This window comes from Actinia tenebrosa, unplaced genomic scaffold, assembly GCF_029948245.1.
Source record: "Actinia tenebrosa isolate PJP-AT-01 unplaced genomic scaffold, QUT_ActTen_1.0 PGA_scaffold8__29_contigs__length_14323225, whole genome shotgun sequence".
NCBI classification, from domain to species: domain Eukaryota; kingdom Metazoa; phylum Cnidaria; class Anthozoa; order Actiniaria; family Actiniidae; genus Actinia; species Actinia tenebrosa.
Genome location: NW_028292585.1, coordinates 3,048,437 through 3,068,377, shown reverse-complemented (window position 1 = coordinate 3,068,377; position 19,941 = coordinate 3,048,437). Strand labels below are relative to the sequence as shown.

Sequence of the window (19,941 nt, the reverse complement as noted above, 5' to 3'; positions counted from 1 at the left end):
TCTGGTTACCATGGTGATAATCTAGAATCTCAACACGAGTTTAAGGAGGCTCTCAAGCTCTTGACACTTGATGATTTTACAGGTCGAAATGCCATTCATGGACACACTCACTAAAGGAACCAATGTAACACTGAGAAATGTTACGTTCATGCAGTTACACATTTAGTAACTACAGTCGAATCCTATTAAGCGGCCCTCTATTTAGCGGTCACCCTTTATTAAGCGGTCACTTAATTTCCCGAAATTCGCTTTTCATACTGTATTTACTGTAAACTTGACCTCTATTTAACCGGTCGACTGTTTCCCCAGGGGTGACCGCTTAATAGAGGTTCGACTGTAAAACCAAAGCAGACACGGGGGGATCCTCACTTCAATACACCTCTTAGCTTTTGTGTCACCGAAATAGATGAAATAGATGGGAAGAACGTAAATTAATAAGAATGGACCTGAATCAGATTGAACGTATAGGAAAAATCATCCTCCGAAACACAGGGCTAAAGTTCTGTCGCTCGTTTCTGGCTCCCATTAAAAAAAATTCAAAAAGTATTTCTTTATGGGAGCCAGAAACGAGCGACAGAATTTTACACCTGGGTTCCCGGGAAGATGAAAAAATTGGAGTCGACCATAAATGTTTTTCAGGGCTAATGGTGGTTTGAATAATTTTTTAATCTAATTGTTTCCCATTACATTAATTTGTTTCTATAAGAAAGGTCTTTCCCGTTACAATTTTTCTATAAGAAAGCTCATTTATTTATTGTGGCGACTCCACGGTTATATCTTAGCTTACCTAATGACCAGTATAAGCTAGCAATTTTTTTTGTTTTTGTTGCTCATTTTAAACATATCTTAGTTAAGCCTTTATATTCCCGTTATTCGGGCCGATTGATTGTGACCAATGCTTGATTACCGCCGCCCGCAGCGAAAAAACCTGAACGATCTGCCTCCGAAACAAAGCATTTCATGTAATACTTCGTTACTAGTCTGGTACTCGCTTCATCCTCGGGATATCAAGATCAGCAACTGGTTGGAGAATACCAATTATGCCTAGGCAAAGCAAAATATGAACGGTCTTATGCCCTACAACATGGTCGCCACATCTTTTTATGCTGTTGGGAATGCTTGCAAACCATTACTGAATACCTTAAAAATGTGCAAATTTATCAAATATAAGAAAAAACAAGAAATATATATACTTATGCATATGCATGTTTTGTTTAAGAGTAATCGTGTGCTGGTAATATATTCAACGCAATAAGCAGATAAGTCGTCAGTTCATTGGTTAATTATTTTAGAATAGAGGTTCTTCACTCCTTGCTCGGATTTTGCAAACATGCAGATGTGGGCTTCGCATGATTTTCCATCTGGGTTTTCGACGCTTGCCAAATCAATGACGATCCCATTTCCTTCGGAATTGATTTGGTCAAGCTTTTCAATCAACTCGCTTTCGTTGCCTTTGACATCAGGAATGATGAGGATAGCGGAGGAAGTGAAGCCTTTAGCGGCCATGTGAGGCGCAATCAAGAGAAGCGAAGTGCTGCCGTTAATTCGTGCATTGACATCGACCACATAGTTGTCCTCCTTGTTGGACAAGACATCAATACCAACCACACCGAAATAGCCTTTCTTATGTAGGTATTCCTTGACAGGCATAACCGTGTTGAAGTACATTCTTTTCAGCTCGTCTTGTTTGTTCCAGTCAATGTAACCACCATCCCACTCGAATTCATCTGTAACGGTTTGCCTGGAGCAGCCGAGCCAATGTATCTCGCCAGTTTTAAAAAGATAAAACTGGACACAGTAATTTCCTGTGATGTCTTCAATGACTTCAGAGATACTCGGCTCTGGGCACTTGACCTCGTCGCGTAACTTATTGATAAGTGTTTCTGCTTCTTGTTTAGTCTTGACCATGAAGGTACCTCGCCCTGAGACACCGTGAGTGACCTTGATCATACAGGGTACGTGATAGTCATACACTGTCATATGATTAGGAGTCACTGCTCCCATTTCAGGGATGGTTAATTTACAGAGTACCTTGTGGTGCATATCAGGATCGTTTGCGTGTTTTTCTTTGGGCAAGCTCTGAATTGGAAAGTAAGTAATCAACTTACTATCACCAGTGTCTTCGGTGACCAAGTCACGGGCGTCCGCCAGAGGGAAGAAAGGAATCCATTTCTTCCAATGAGTTTTTAGTTCTTCCGCAGGGAAGTAGCGCATGAGAATTGGGAGTTCGTTGCCAACGACGAAGGAAATCTGAATAGGCTTGAGCCGTTCGGCGAAAAAAAGTGGCCAAGGTGGATAGTCATGAATGGTGTACCGCTCGTCATTACGGAACTTGGCCCGAGGATTGAACGAGGATGGCCGCTCTGGCATAAAGTAGCCATTCGGCACGTCCTTGGAGTAGAGGCTCCCTAGAGTAACCACATCGGGAGACTTGCTTTTCAAGCTCTTGTTGAATACGTTCTTGTCCGACGAGTTGAACTCTCCAAAAGAAAGACTATCCGAAGTGTTTTGATTTAAATCGTCGATTTTTTCCATTGAATGTCGTCGACTTTTTTAAAACTGAAATAAAGATATAAATGAAGATAAATAAAGTTAATATTGCTTAAAGGTGTAATTAGTTTGCGCGATAACTGCAGACGCAATCCGTTGTCTCAATACATCAGTACAATACTAAAACAGTTGATAGATAGATAATATGTAACACCGTATGGTATGTAAAAATGAAACTGACGTTTCGGACGTTAGTCCTTCATCGGAGTGCTTGGAGCACTCCGATGAAGGACTAACGTCCGAAACGTCAGTTTCATTTTTACACACCATACGGTGTTACATATTATCTATCTATCAACTGTTTTACTGAAAACACCGACGCAGTTTACACTAGTTTTCACTAGTTTTCCACCTTAGTACAATAGACTACTAAGACGTACTACACCTTTTGCTGTTCATTAACCGCGAAAGAATATTCATTGAAGCGAAGAAGTATTGTCATTACAGCGAACAGGCATACAATAAGGCGAACGGAGTCTCAAGAGTGCAATGGAACTTTCATTAAGAAATTTAGCATTGAATTTGACAATCATGAATATGTTTGCGTGGGTTCATTAACGTTTTCAAACTTTCATTAGCGTTTAGGAATTGTAGATTTTCAAAAACAAAAAAGTGCATTTACGTTCTAATTCGCTGTGCTCAAACGAACGTAAATTATTTTCTACCTAATTCTGTCTAAATTAATGACAAACAAACGTAATGACGATGGTTGGATACTCAGGCAATCCAACTACAATGAGATTCTTATATACTAATAAACACGCTTTCTAGGGAGCTGTCCCTTGCACAATCTACATGAAAAGACTTCATAATTATTAAATATTTTTTATATTTATTTATCCTTGAATTCGGTTTCTTTGTTGAGCCATAGCCAATATCCAAAAAAAAAGAGGACTGAAACTCAGAACTGACGGGTCGGTGTCCACTGGTAGAACGAACCTTGGGAATGGACAAAATAACAAAAACAAAGAAAGCATGGATTATGGTGAACAATGTGTATTGTTCTACATGTAAGCTGCGTTCTTTGTTTTATCTCACCATTCATTGTTTGTTTATCTACTCCCAGGCTTTATTCTGCCGGTTGTGGATTACCCGAACTTTCTTGACATTTATACCTAACAGCGTACGAAAGTCATATTCACGGCTTGTAAAAAAAAAAAAAAAAATGAAAACATTTTCGGGTTGTAAGATTAAAAAATTATAAGAACTAGCCGATAAACAATAAAGCAGTCGTATTTCGGTCTTAATTATCTAAATAAAGACAAATTTCTCAAAGTTTCAATGCGATTTGAACAATGCAGGCTCAACATGCATTTTTTAACTCTCTTGAGCATTCTACCATAAGTGGTAATATTTTATCTGATTTGTCTGATCATTTACCTAATTTTTTGTTCATTACTAAATTAAAATACTTTTCTCATAAGGCAAAGATTTTTAAAAGAATCTACTCGGAAATTAATCCAAATGCTCTGTTAGGACAAATTTAATGACTTCAAACTATCGTCCAATATCACTGCTTTCTGTTAATTAATTAATAATACTTTATTCAAAAATGCAGATTACATATTTTGAAAAGGAAGACATTGAGGTTAGCCCTATATAAGTCCCCTAATTTAAAATAAATAAATAATTTTAAGAACTAATAATATATATATATATATATATATATATATGTTATTAGTAAAATTCTTGAAAAACGTATGTACAAAAGACTGATCTATTTCTTTGAAAAGAGTGATTGCCTCTACAATAAACAATTTGGTTTTCGTTCTCTTCATAACACTTCTCATGCAATTCTCTTAAATACTGATAAAATTCAAAGAGCCAGTGATTCAGGAATCTATTGCTGTGGTATATTCCTAGATTTTTGTAAGGCCTTTGATACTGTAAACCATGAAATCCTAATCAAGAAACTATCCAACTATGGAATTAATAAGGGGCATTGTCCTAGACTGGTTTAAATCCTATCTTAATAACAGACACCAATATGTAGGGAATGTAAAATCAAAATTTTAGGTCTGGGATAGGGTCAGGGTTTTGAGGTCCTGGCGGCACACCCCTACCCAAGTTGGGGTTGTAGTACCCCCCCCCCCCCCCCCCAAGGGTTAAAGTGCATATGACAAAAAAAAAATTAATGTTAAAAATATGTAGTTTATTGGTATTAATAAAAATATCACGGTTAAATTTGTTTCAAAAACGTTTTTCTCTAGAAATTCAAGAAAATTTAGCACAAGTTGTGACGTTGTGACAAGTCGTACGAGTCTCCAGCCAGATTTAGTTGCAAATACACGAAATATGTTGGAATGTAGAATCTTAATTTCAGGTAGTATCAGTTTCCCAAAATTTGAAGAGTACTACGTAAGCTATCAAATGAAGCTGAATAGAATATGCCTTTTGTTGTTATTTTATTTTATATTTAGTACATTACTACTGAATCTAGAGTACGTGTCAACAAAATGACGTCACAAATTGGGCTTAACCTCCTCACATATCTCAAGAAATAATATTTTGAAACAAATTTCATTATGATATATATTCTATTATACTGAAGTGCAAATAGAATTCATAGGGTATCCACGAGTGTGCCATGCACCGAATGCAATAATGGAGGCCACTTTATTATTATAAATTTTAAAAGTTTAGATTAGAATGATAGAAAGAAAGTTAGAGAGTAAATTGTTTAGAAATTATGAAAATGTTTAAAAACACCAGAACTAAAAATGCAAAAATATCTGTAACTTAAAAGTTAGTTAGTTCGGCTGCACACAGGCTAGTACCATCTAACAAGTAGACCAGGCATCCAAGTGTACCGCCAAAGTGTGCTTGGAATACTATTTATGTCCATGTGTACTATCTAACCAGTAGACCAGGCATCCAGGTGTACCGCTGGAGTGTACTTGGAATACTATTAATGTCCATGTGTACTATCTAGCCAGTAGACCAGGCATCCAGGGGCACCGCTGGAGTATGTTTGGAATATTATTAATGTCCATGTATACCATGCTCTTCAGTTGATTAGAAATGACACAACAACAAGTGCTAAGTTCTCGCTCATTTGTAAGGTCATCAAACACGAACAGTTATTAAAGCTTGAAATACAAGAAATTCTCCAAAGCCTGTCGGCAGATTTATAAACACATCTCTTTTCTCTTCTCCTATGAAACATATAGCTACCCTCTGATAATCGTTAAAATCTGTTATTTGAAATTTTTTACTTGCTTTCTCGAAAGCTCTCTCGATCTTTCCCTGACGTTTTGTAGTGATTATACTAGATTTTGGGACTAGAGCTGTGATTGGCTAATTTAAGAATGTTGTGCTTGGCTCCTTAAGCAGCTGCTACTGAGTGAGCGTTGCGTGACGACACGCGTAGAAGACTACCGAGGTAACCTACTCTCTGAAAAGTGCAACTTTAATACTAGTATCCACGAGTTTGGCAAAGGGCGATTTGATAATGAGGTAATTCTTTACTTTTGGACCAGGGTCTCTCAAGGAAATTCTGCTCGCACGTATCTTTAGCTTTCTCACGCAATCACGAATACGTGTTGCCATCCAAACTATCTGTAAATATTAAAACCTCTTTCAATATTGACCTTTATCGCTCGCTTCTTATCACGAAAATGATTCCTTAAAAAAACCTTTTTTTTCAATTAGAAAGTGTAGAAGTATTGGCATAAAAATTCATATAATTTTTTATAAATGTATAACTCAATATAAATACTTCTATATGGATGAAGAAATCCCGGTCCTCTAGACATAGCATGTTTAAAAAATGTTAAATTCCACGACAAAAACATCTTTGGGTCGAGCAAAACAACGGATAATATGATTATTCCGTCGAGAAAGCAAAACGGTCTACACGCATTCTTTAGTTATAGCCAGAATGAAAGATTCTCGAAAATTTGCGCTAAAAGAATAACAGGAACGAGGAGAATTTCTTTTTCACCGAACGAAGCCAACAAGGTGTGAAGAGGTGTTGTTCGATGCAAGCTTTCGCGTCTACTCCAGCGAATATTCTGTTCAAATTAACTGAAAAACGCGGTCGAAAGAGGTCTGACTTTCCGCCACATTTTCGCTATCCAAGCTAAACTAAAATGTTATTTTACACTTTGAATATTGGAAAATGAGCAAAAGTATTGCATTTGGTTCAAAATACCTTGTTAAAATGCGATGAATCTCTCGATTGCCTATGGTCGTACAGCTTCTCATGCAGGATTTAGAAACACGTTTCGTTTCGATCGGAACGTCGGCTGTCTTAGGTCCATCAAACTGGTTTTGAAAACCTGTTTGACTAGTATCACGTGGGAAGCTAAGAGATGAGCCTGTAATAGCAAACACCACGTGGTGCCGTACGTCAGTCTGGACTATGAGATGTTTACTTTTCATCTTTATATTTAAGACGTTAGAATCGATCGTACCTCATCCCTCACCCTAAGGGAGGTTTTTCCTAGTACATGTAGTGGTACGTTGTAGCAAACCCGGAATGGGAGGGGGAGGGGGAGGGAGAGGGAGAGGGGGGGGGGGGGGGGGAAACTCCGCTGGGATTCTGAAAGGGGTACCCTGTTTATAACAAAAAAAATTAAATTTATAAACCCTGTTTATGACAAAAGATATAATTTATTGCACTGAGTTCCTGTTTCAATTATCATTTCATCTCGCGTATCGTTGTTTTACGACCATAATAACCAGTTTCGGTCAATACGAAATTAGATACCCTAAATATGACAGGAAACTCAGGAAGAACTTGGAACTTGAGTGAAATTGCATACCCTGTTTATGACGAGAAGCTCGAAAAACCATACCCTGTTCAGCGGTTCATCCCCGTATAGTCCATATATGGGAGTACTTCCCCCCTCCGCGTAGCAAATAAACATAGTGAAATTTTAGTTTCTTGTATATAATGTTGATGCAGGTCCACATCAGCCTATGGCTGCCTATCTTAATCTAACCTGCTTTATCAAATAAAAGTATGTATGTATGTATGTATGCATGTAGTCTCCTGGGTGGGCTACAGCTGTGTAATCTAACCTGTTTTGTGAAAATAATCATATGCATGGTCCCAAGTATTTTTACATTCACATGATCATTACTTCTCAATCACGTATAGCATTCTTGGCTTTTTGAAGATATAACGAGAGAAATTATACCGGTTGAACGCAGGCTAAGATATAACCATCACTTTATCACAAGCTACTCCGGTCAAAATCCATCGCGCCTCATCCCTACTGGCCTAAAACCTGTTTTGTGAAAATAATCATATGCATGGTCTTGAGTATTTTTACATTCACATGATCATTACTTCTCAATCACTCAACGACAGTAATTACACTGTAATTTAATGGAGCTGAATCCATTCCATCCATAATAACTATGCGCCAAAGCAATAAAGCAACCAAGGTTTATTTGTTTTTTCTGTTTTTTTATATTACAGAAATCATTTATAATATAATTTGGCTATAAAATATAGGTAACTTGCTGTTTTTTCCTTTGTCTCATTTTGCTCCTCTGACCATTGCGGGATCTACATTGTTCCCTTGAACTGAGATATTTCGAGATTGGCCCTAAAAATGTAAATGTATTCGTTATTCTTTTTGTTTTTAATATGGAATTTCAAAAGGTCCTGAATTATGAAGTTTTGTCTTCATTTTTTGGCATAATTTCTTGAACAAAGAAAGCATGACAGTTGCTTATTATTAATCACGTAAAGTGAAATTTATCAATATTCTAGGCTTTCACGAGACGTCATCAAAACACTAAACTCCAAACTCATATTTCGTCTGTCGTCTTGTTCTTTGGATTAAAATAAAATACAAATAACGAGAAGCCAAGGAGAATATTGACTGTCATCTATTTCAAGTCAAGCCATGTATAATTTTTAGCGCGTTCTAAAACATTTATCATTCGTCTGTCGTATCGTGGCTGGCTGAGTTAAAAACAATTTATAACAAGGAACCAATCTGAAAGGCTAAGTAACGCGATGTGTTACACATGAAATAATCTTACCTCTGGATTAGGTTTCTCGAGGTCCCAAATTCTGACAGTTCCATCACCAGAACACGAAAGAATACGTCGAGGATTTGTCTTGATTTTTTAAATTAAAAAAGGTAAAAAAGAAAAAAAAAAATTAAAAAGAAATAAAGAAAGGAAAAAAAGGACACATTCAACACCGACTTCTTACCCTAACACACAGCACCGCACCCCTATGTCCTTGTAACGTCCGTAAACAAGTGCATGTTGCAGTGTCCCATTCCTTGATCAAGTTATCCCTGTTAAAAAAAATTCTTTGCATTAAAAAAGAGTTACATTGAGGTTGACTATTCCCTTAATGTTTCTGAACTATCCATGCTTTTAGTTCATTAATTAGAGTGCATACTATATATATGTCAGCGAAAAAAGTGTTCAAATTAGTGCAATTTCTTACGATATTTTTCTCAGATATATTGTATGCACTCTAGTGTCAATTGCCCTATTTCACTATGACGCCACTGCTTGTTTATGAGGGGGATAGAATCGCCAAATCCAATAGAAAATTCGACATAATTTGCTCCTAGTGAAAAATCTAAAATGACCTGGTTTTCAGATATAATATGTGTTATTATGTACTAAAAAATATTCTGAGCGTTTGCTGGCTATTCTACTTCTCTTCGTGGATTGATACGTGTTTTAGAACAATTTTCGGTGAATTTGCGTTGATTTGACCCCCTCCGACGACCATGATCCTTTGCGTTTAAACAATTGTTTTGATGTGACGTCATAGTGAAATAGGACAATATTGAGGGTCATCTTAAAGGAATAAAAGACTAATAAAAGAATAAAGGCCAGAATTTCCTGTTGGAAAAGAGTAGGGGTTCACTACCAATATTAAACCTCCAGGCAGTAGCGTAGCGAAGGGGGGGGATTGGGTCATGGTGGGGCACGTGCCCCCCCCCCCCCCCATTAAATTTTTAAACAAAAGTTTTTGAAAACAAAAACAAAAAACAAAAAAACAAAAACAAAACATATTCAACCAAAAGGAAAGAGGAAAATAAATTATTGCAACCTAGAAGAGTAAGCTGTATAAATCAGTTTATACGAATACGAATTTGTTTCTTTTTTGTTTGCACATTTATTTGTTTATTTGTTCTATGGGGGAGGAGTAATTTTTTGGGGGGTTAGTATCCCCCCCCCCCCCCCCTCCAGCTCCTAGGTCCTCGCTACGCCCCTGCCTCCAGGGAAGCAAGGGTGGTCTGCACTGCTAAAAGGCTTCCTCTCACCAATGAGTCCAGGATTCGAGCCCTGTTGCAGTGGCATAACCAGGGGCCTTGCAGGGGAGGTGCACAGGCAATGCAGGTAACCAAACAAAAAGCAGAACCAAGATAAAAAAAACAAGGGAATAATGGGCGAGTGTTTCTTAAAAATGCTACAATATGCAGATGGAAAGTGGTTGTCATTTAATCAAAAAACTTTTACATGCAACTTTAAAGCAAAAGGAGATAGATTATGGGGGGGGGGGGGGGGTGCACGTGCACCCTGTGCTCCCCCTGGTTATGGCCCTGTAGTGTCATATGGGAGTAGAGTTGTGAGTTAGAACAACACATTATTGCTTACCCTCCCCCAGAAAGGAAGTGTTCTCCAGTTACAGAAGCACAGATAGAATGAACAGAACCTTCATGAGCTTGGATTGCAGCCTCACAGTGGCCTGTATCAACATCCCAGAAAAACAACATACCATCTGCTGAACCACTGATCATAAGACCTCCTACCACCTAAAACAGGTCAACAATAACATAGTAAAGTAGTTTGAACTAAAGTACAACACCTCTTTTGGGGTCTAATTTGAGTCGGTCTCGAGTGATATAAATGGTAACGTGGAGTGCATAAGAATAAATCGAGAGCACTCGTGACTGATCTAGTTTAAGCTAGTGTGAACAACCCAAACAACTGTACCTAAGCTAGACCAAAATTTGTCATGCTTTCTAAAATTCTTATAAGATCTTTTGGAGTTCCAAATTACCACTGTGTTCCTAATTGATCACAGACTCATTTGCTCAGGTTTACCCTCGTATCAGTGTACCCTAAATATTCAAAATTATGGTAAGGTAAAGAATGCACAACTTCAACAATACAAAAACTTTGAAATTTCACAGACCTTCACTGGGTCGACACATGAATGTTCTTCACAAAGTTGAGGCTAACCCTGAGCAACAGAGAGATTGAAATAGGAGTACTCCATGATAATAGCTAATACACCAACACTAAACCAACTTACTATTAGAGATGTCACACCATCACTGTGTCCAGTAAAGACTCTTAAGACTTCTTCAGTCTCTACATCCCAAAGTTTTAGTGTTCTGAAGCAATGCCATAAAAAAAGTAGGTATAGATGATCATGTTTTACACAGAGACAAAGAGCTCAGTTACCATGTTACAGGGGTTTTTGAGTGACTTATGGGAATTCAGAGCTAGGGCTGCATTCAAATTGTATGGCGGGAGGGGGGTGGGCTGGTGAAAATTTGAAATATCCACAATAATTCATAACACCCCGCCTTAAAATCATGCAACAAAAATGTGATCCCCCCTAAGCAAGGCTTGTAGGTTCTTCCAAAAATGTGCATCCCCCCATTTTTCTGATAAAAATTTTCCCATCCCCCCTTTTTCCTACCAATATCTTCCTGATCCCCCCTCAATTTCACCTGCCCCCCCTCTTTCATACATCATGAATGCAGCCTAGGGGGACATTTTACGAGAGTGAAATCTTATGTTGTCTTAGTTTAAGTTTCATATGGAAGAAAAAACGATTCTGGCTTGCGCCCCCTCCTCCTTACCTTAAAATTTGCTCTAGATTTGTACTTACTTGTCTAAGGATCCACTCAGCACATATTGGCCTTCAAACTCAAGACACATCACGACTCCTGTAACAGCATGAAACAAGCAGTATAAGAGGATGCAATGAGAAAGAATAAATCCAAATTACAAGGAGGGATGAAAGACTGGCAAAATGACAATAACATGCAAGATTATTAGCAAGAGGGAAGAGATATTACTGTACATACCATCGTGTGCATTAATAACTTTGATACATTCCCATGTATTGATGTCCCAGACACGTATAGTATGGTCATGTGACCCACTCACTCTATCAATAATAATAATAATAAATAATAGTTTAATTATAGGTGAAATCAAAACATGGTGACAGATTTGAATACTATTGTTGTGGACTAACTAAGTAGCCTCTCATCACATCCGAAAACACTTTTGTCCAGAGCAATAGTTATAATATTCAATTGGTCGCCATATATTTTCGATTCAGTATATTTTATAGCATGGTCATCCGTAACCAATGCACACCTGGTAATAAAAATGAGTAATAAATAATATCTTAATAGAGAATTCACTGATGCTCAATTTTTTTTGATATAGTTAGAAAAGGTTAAGAAATAAGTAGTTAGTGATCAATGATGAAGATTATGAATTGAACTTACATGTGATGTTCATCAAACTTAAGACAAGAAACACACCCCTTGTGACCATATAGCACTCGTAGACACTCAAATTTTACAATATCCCATACCTATTAAGAATACATAAAGGAATGCAATTAAGGGAATTGTATTTTATTAACACAAGCATAAACTTTAACTGTAGGCTTGGGCTGGAACATAGATCTATTTGTTTACAAGTACAGACAGCTTTAGGCTGCGTTCACATGGACAAATTTTTTAACTGGTTAAAAAGTTATACGTTTAATGGTTCAGTTAACACAGGACTGAGCTCTCTGAACAAAAATTTGTATGCCTAGCCTTGCAAATTTTGAGCCTGTTCTCATAACATATTTGTTATACACATATTATTAATAAAGAGATGATTTCGTGTTAACGGCATGTACAGGTCAAATTTTTAATCATTAAAAATTTGTAACAGATGTTCTACATAAATGCTGCCTCATATGGATATGATACAAACAATTAAAGGATTGGTCATGTGGACTGAAATAGGACTGCATATTAAATTATTCACAAGCTCTTATACTGATTAACAATACTTACCATGATAGTCATATCCCAGGATCCACTTAGTATCTTTTTACTATCAAACTGAAGACAACGGACACCTCCCTTAAAGGAAAAAATCCAAATCAGGAATCAAAAGGCCAGGTAATTACATTAGTGTCCACTTATAAATTAAGACATTACAAGCATATTAAAAGGGCCGAGAAAGGAGGTTCTTAAACAGGGTTTTCAATACCCACTTTGATTCTGCAGAAAAACATAATAAATAGGTGGGGAATAGAGAGTGAATCTTTTTCCCATTTTACCTAAATTTTGGGGAATTTTAATCAAAATGGTTGGTGAGTTCATGAAAAATACCTCACAAGATTTGCTGGCTGCTCGGGCTTCTATTTAAAACCCTGCTTAAGGGTCGCTGTAGTCCCCCTTGTTCTTAAGTAAGAAAAAAACCTATATTCCCCAGAGGGAAGGTTGGATGATAATTTATTTGCTGATATTAGTGAGGAGTTACCCAAACAGGAATTTTTTTAAAATTTTATTTAAACATCTTTTGTTATTACATTAACCCCAAGAGCATAACACTCATCGAGGGGGTCTATTTTGTAATTATATTGCAAATATATAGTTATGTGGATGAAAGAAAAAGAAAATATATACATATAGGAACAAAAAATATAAAGGAACCATTACCATATTACAAGTAACATAGGTGGTGTGAAAAGCAGTTAATTACAAAAAGCATTCTAAATGAATACTAATTCTAATCAAAGCGCTTTGAATCTATTATACATTTCTGTACGGTTTTAAACAGGTCGCAATTCTGGTTCCCTTTAAGTTCCCTTTGAGTGACAGTCAGAATTGCAAACAGGAAATGAGAAATCCAGTGTCAATATAATCAATGTCCGAGGGTCATATCAAGATAATCCAACCTAAGCTACTTGATGATAAGGAGGGTTGTTCTTACCTTATGCCCTTTGAGTTTTCTTATACTTCTTCCACTTCTCACATCCCACACCCTAGAAATAAAAACTGGTAGATGAAGATATATTTTCTCATGCAACAGATGTCATAATTTCCAACAATATAGCCTGCATAGTATATCAGTGCAATCTAATGCATATTATTTTGTTTAACCACACATATCCTCATCCTGTTCGAGCCCTTGAAGGTGATGCCATGCTGGGAAAAATTATTGTTCCAGTTAACATGGCTGGCACATGATAATGGTCCTTTCTATGCGAAATCAAAATCAAGGCTTAGCCCTGCATAAATGAATCTGTTGTCAAGGAATACAGCTGTGTATTTTAAGAAAAGTCAATCCAACATACAGTAGCATGGAGGTTATGCAATATACCTTATTGTTCTGTCAGATGATCCTGTTATCACTCTCTTAAGATCAAACTCCAGACACAACACACCGTCCATGTGACCCTAAAAAACAAGACACAAGCAGGAGTTAAAATAGACAGTCCTCAGCGTAATGAATTTCCATTTGAGACCACGTGTCATTCATTTGAGAAAAAGATTCCAATTCTTTGTATGAGTTGTATCCATATCCATGTGACTTCTCATGTGCAACCATTAAACAAAGAAATGATACTATATGACATGTGGTCTGAAATGGTAAAACATTATGCCCAAGGAGGTCTATAATACAAACTCTGAAAGTAGGATATTTTTGGTTCGTCTTACTTGCAGTCTTTTAACTCTCTGCACTGCTAGTACTCCTTGAACTGCTAGGGATATGTAGTGGAATTTGGAGCGGGGGGTGCGCTTGGCATCCTGATCAAGAATAACAATGATTGTAAGTAAGGTTGTTTAATAGCCTTCCAAGGTTATCCAAGGTTACTGGAAAGAAAACTGGGATGAGTTGGCATTGCAGTGCATTGTGGGATTGTTTTGGGGGACAAAATAGATGTCATCTTGGAAATACATTGCATCAACCTTGAAAACGCTAATAAGCCAGAAGCTCATGTCTTACTCAAGTACGTGACAGCAGATTGAATTGGAATTTAAATAAATTTTTGTAGATTTATTAGAAGGAAAACCTACCAGCAGATTAAGAGCTTGCACCAGTGTCGGTCGAACATCTAAAGCAATATCCTCTGGTTCACGTCTCTCTCTCATTAATGCACGCAAGCTTTTTGCAAGCATCTTCAGATTCCCACCAGTCAAGTCGTTCTTGTCTTCATCTTTGGTTTCAAATTCATCTTGGTGGCCTCGTTGGTCTGTTGTTGCAGGTGACTGGGCGGGGCCAATATCTTTCAACGTCTGGACAACACTAATGTCGACTAAGTGTTTAAAAAACAAACAGATATGTCTATTTATAAATTTCAAACCCTGTATGTAAATTATTACAAAATCATCTACTTTAATTTAGTGGTAGACATACTTAGACCAAGCCCACTGGCAACTGCAGGAGGTTTAGCTCTTTCTTTAGGTACTTCCTTGACGATAGATGGTTTAACAACATCTATGAAATAAATATAAGTACAAAAATGTGAGGGGAGGGGTAGATTCTATCATAGCCATATCAGCAACCAATAGCTGGGGCAACGACAATATAAATAATTAGGTTACAATAACTTGGCTAAATTGATCAATAAATCTCCAAGCTTGAATGGCTTAAAATAACAGCAGTTCATTGGACAATGTCCAGCCAGAATTTGAAATTATCTGGTTAAATGGACTTTGCCTTGCTAGCCATTTTGACTTAAATTGTAACTGTGAGCCAGAAATGAGTTATGCCCAAGCTAAATATATTTTGGTCCGTCATCATGATCGGTGTTTGACTGTATAGCTAGCTGTTATTTTACTGTGCTGCGATACTCCAAGCGGGAACACTTTGATAATCTAGTATTATTAACCAATCATATTCCAACATTTAGTTCGATATTTTTAACCCACCAATCAGATAGCATAGCGTTACTGTTATCTGATTGGTCATTTTTATTCAAGTGGTCCTGGTGAGTGTGTCTGCACAGTAAGCCCTCATTTACAAGTAAATATCTAAGTACATAATGCAGTTATTAATGGGCCATGATTAAGCCCTCCATCATCATCCAATCAAAATTCAGTAGTAATTGTCCCCTCTAGGATGTTAGGTTGTCTCACCTGGTGATGGAGTGCCGATCAGCTTCTCGTCCAAAGATTTCTGTACAGGTTTCTTTTTGACAACTACTTCTTCTTGAGTTTCTGTTATAGGATGGAATTATAAAAAACATACTTTACAACCACCGATCCCCGTATGGGGCTCTTCCGTGAGGTTTGTTCAACACGTTATATTATATCACTGGTTCCCTATATACAACTTACAACACTCAACTCACATGTTGATTTTTACAAAGTGAGAAAAACTAAAGAACCTGGAGAAAAACCCTTGTGGTAAGGGAGAGAACAACACATCAAACAAACTCAACTCACATATGATCCAATCTGGGGTCGAACCCAGACCGAGGGAGGGGAGAGGTGAAGCACCACACCACCCATTAACACACAATCATAAGACAAGAATCAGGACAACGGCTGTTAACAACTTAAAATAAAATAAAGGACATACCCTGTACTTCTTCTTTTGTCTCCATGCTTTCCAACTGTTTGTAAAATGTTCTTACTTCTTGATATGCCTGTTTCCAGTCCACGAGGTGTCCCTTGCCGAGAGTTATTATCTTCATTGGCAGGTTAACTATTCCTTCATTAAAGCCTTTAAACAAGATATTAACAGGTGATTGTATTCAAGTTCTGTCATGATAATAATTGCAATGGAAGGGGCTGTTATGCTTAATACCCAAATTTTAATCCAACTACAATTGCAGACTGATCTAGAATAGAGTGAGAGGGGAGGGTACAGATAATGAATCAATGTAAGACTAGGTCAAAGGGACATAATAATAATATAATAATAATAATAAACTCTTTATTTACTGAGGGTAGCACTAAATAGCAATATGCTAACAAACCTGTGGCCCTCTAAAATATAAACTATGAATATATGTGTATAAAAAACTATAAAATTATAATTACAAGATAAAAACCCCTACACTAAAAAATAAATTATAACGAATAGTTAATAAATTATAATAAAAAAAATAAAAAAATAGAATGCACTAGATTATACTATAAAACGATTTAAAAAAAATAGAATGCACTAGGTTATACTATAAAACGATTTAAAAAAAATAGAATGCACTAGATTATACTATAAAACGATTTAAAGTTTTTTGATTATCTAAGAAATAATTTCTTTAAGAGCTTTTAGATGCAGTCAAAGAATCGTTTTGACATAATCAATATAATATGAAGTCAAAGGGTTATCTAGTCATCTAGAGATTGTGGGTCATCTAGAGATTGAAAGCCATAAATGTGAAACTAGGGAAAGATTCAGAGATCTCCACTAACTTTACAAAAAATTTTACCTAAAATTCTAACTTTTCTTCGCCACAAGCCACTTTCTTGACTTAGGAACCTCCATCGGCGACACACCTAATGAAGAGGTAAGAGGATTAAAGTAAGATTCTTTATTCCCAGTCATGCAATCATTCTCAAAGGAGTCAAGAGATTAACAAAGGATGCTAATGTGAAATCTTTTGTTAAATAGTACCACCATGCCCGACCAAAATGACATAAAAGTGCCAATGTTATATAATTAAGTGTTAAAAAATTACCTGTGAACTCCTGCATAAGCTCTTGATATCTAAATAAGAAAAGACTTTACGAAGCAGAACATCTGGAATGCTATCTATACCAGTTTGGTCTTTCAACCTAAAAAGTTTCATAAAATATAAAAGGTGAAGTGGTTCGAGATAATTCTTTGGGGGATCAAGACTAAGAAAGAAACACATGTTTGTTGATAGTACCTTCTACTGAGACATAAAGCAAAGAAATTCAGACAATCTGCATCACAGCACTTGACGACTTCGGCTAGCATATCAACTCGTTCGTGTGGAGCCCATTCATCAAGCCACTGAGATAAATCAATAACAGTTTATCAAAATAATATATTTTTGTCAAATATAAGTGCAATACATTGTCAGTCATGCCAGGAGAGACCGTTTAGAGTCATAAACCAGATAAGGAAATGATTTCCAAACCTTGATAGTAGTGGTGGGGTAGAGCTGCTAAAACACTGTCAAACAAGTACCATCATTTCCCCCTTCAACTTTGGGGGAGGGGGGGGGGGTACGCAATATGGCATTGAAACACCATGTGATTTAGCCGACATTCCCCATTAGCCAATAAATGAATGAAAGCCCCTAAATTTAAATGGATGGGAGTAGGGAGGAGGTGGGGGCAAGAATAACAATTGGCAATAAGCCTGAAGCGAGATGACGTTTTACCCCCTGTCTCTAGACCATAATCCTTTTCACACTGCTTTTGTTCTTTAATTATGACTAATGTTCCTGTATTCTCTAAGGAATCAAAAATTTTAGTATGAAAGAATTTTAAGAACTATTATGGTATAGAGTCGGGGGTAAAACGTCATCTCGCTTTAGGCTTATTCTTATCTAAATATCTTGGATAGTCATAATTAAAATTAGGATCTTTTATCTTACCTGATTGATTTGATTTAACTGTGCCTTAAAAAACCTCGCCAGTCGACTTCGTCTGGGATTCAAGAGCTTTGGTCCCTCATGTCCTTCCCACCATTTGGAATATTTAAAAGATACAGGGTCCTTACCAAACACCTTCTTGTCTTCAGGACGAAGGACACTTTTCATAGTTCCTAATTTCGGTATTTTACTGTCCGGAAAAAAGTTTCGAGTGCTGACTTTTCTGAGTCTCAAAAATGGAGGGGCATGTTCGTGTCGGCGTGAAGGACGTATTTCTACCGTTGCTGCTGGAGTTACAGCAAAACTTGGTAGAGTTACGTCGTCCACTTCTGATACATGTTCGTATTCAACACCTTTTTCGACCGCAATTTCATGATAACAATCCCCTAACTCATCATGCTCTTCTGAGATTCTTCTAAGAGTTTCTAAATCTTGTTTTCCTAGTGATTTCTTTGTTTTTTCATCTCCAGCATCGATGGATTCTCCTTTGTCTTGACGCAAAGTTCGCAGATCAGTATCACCAAGTAAACTCGAAATGGTATGAACAAATCTTGGCTTTAAAAATATCGTGGGGTACGAGCCACGCAGTTCAAGAACAAAATCCCTATGAAATACTGGCTCTAAGGTCGTAATGAGTGAATGTAGTTGACTTTTAGAGACTTTTTCAGTCATTTTACATAATAAGATCCGTTTTTGCCAAGGCCTCCAGCTCGTAAACCAGTCACTAACTTTTTTACAAACTTGCTTCTTCGAGAACAAACTACTTACATCATTCAAGTCCGCGTACATTAATTCTATACTAGGTAGTGTCAATGGCTTAGCAAATGCCTTGTATTTCATTGCCTTTCGTGTTTTTCGTATATCTGTTCTCCTTACTTTCATGGCGGGGAGGGTTTTGGTGCCCGCGAAGTGACTATCGCGACCCGCCATCTTGATTTCTTGTGTTCTTGTACGCTTGTTGCTAGGGAACCGGGAATTTGTATGTATGGGCGAAGCTTCTGTTATGGGTTACCTGTATGCTTGTTGAGTAAGGCGCAAAAAGGCCCCCCTAGTTGAGAAACAGACTGAAGGGAAGTTTTTACTCGAAAGGGAAAAAAAAAAAAAAAATGATATAATATAATATAATAGATAAAGAAACAGGAATGCAAACAGAAATAATTGACAATGAAATCTTATGAGAAAAGCTTCTGTTTTGAGGGCATAGACAGAGTATAATGCATGGGATTGCAATAATTTTTTCATTGACTTTCCAGCTTTTAAAATGGTAGGGAAAATCTAAATGTATGACATAAACATGTCCAGCCTCAGAAATCTGACTTACGCTTTTAAATTCTGAATTTCAATAAATCCTTTATTTTGGAAAATCCGGAACTGCGTATAACTAGCTGGATTGGACTGGATGTCAGTTAAGTGGAGCTTGAATCGAAAAAAAATATGCATTTTCAACTTTTGAAGGAGTAGGGATAATCTTAATATATAGTAAGAACATTTCCAACCTCTAAAATTTGGTTTATGCATCCAAATTCTGAATTTTAAGAGGTTTTATTTTTTGGAAAATCAGGAACCGCGTATAATTGGAATGGACTGGACGTCGGGTAAGTGGATCGTGGATCGAAACAATTTTTTTTAACGCCGAATTTGTAGCGTATATTCTATAACGTTTATTTTAATTTCTATTACTAGTAATTTTACGCTGAAATTTTGCAGAAATAAGGTAAGATTTGTTATTTTCATAAAATTCAAAAATATAATATTGGATCTTGGATTGAAAATAAATTGCTCATTCTGCACTTTATTACTTTTGAGATTTTTATTTTTTATCAAGGTCTGTTGGGGGATGTATAAGCAAAAAAAAA

At 36.8% G+C, this 19,941-nt stretch overlaps 2 protein-coding genes across 2 annotated transcripts; both read right to left on the bottom strand.

Annotated features, from left to right (window-relative positions):
- Positions 1-645: 645 nt before the first annotated feature.
- LOC116302097 (uncharacterized) lies at positions 646-6,850 on the bottom strand. Its single transcript, XM_031711296.2, has 2 exons — positions 6,704-6,850; positions 646-2,559 (listed from the first exon to the last, which is right to left on the bottom strand). Exon 2 carries the CDS (start codon positions 2,533-2,535, stop codon positions 1,273-1,275), a length of 1,263 nt encoding a protein of 420 aa, XP_031567156.2. The 5' UTR covers positions 2,536-2,559; positions 6,704-6,850; the 3' UTR covers positions 646-1,272.
- A 1,079-nt stretch (positions 6,851-7,929) lies between these two features.
- Positions 7,930-19,048, bottom strand: LOC116302096 (uncharacterized). The gene is made up of 20 exons (XM_031711295.2): positions 18,089-19,048; positions 17,393-17,499; positions 17,201-17,297; positions 16,952-17,018; positions 16,096-16,239; positions 15,651-15,731; positions 14,929-15,009; positions 14,589-14,827; positions 14,229-14,318; positions 13,891-13,967; positions 13,501-13,552; positions 12,576-12,644; positions 12,012-12,100; positions 11,580-11,662; positions 11,381-11,438; positions 10,796-10,877; positions 10,135-10,292; positions 8,726-8,813; positions 8,551-8,628; positions 7,930-8,108 (listed from the first exon to the last, which is right to left on the bottom strand). Exons 1-20 carry the CDS (start codon positions 19,013-19,015, stop codon positions 8,040-8,042), a joined length of 2,736 nt encoding a protein of 911 aa, XP_031567155.1. The 5' UTR covers positions 19,016-19,048; the 3' UTR covers positions 7,930-8,039.
- Positions 19,049-19,941: the final 893 nt, after the last annotated feature.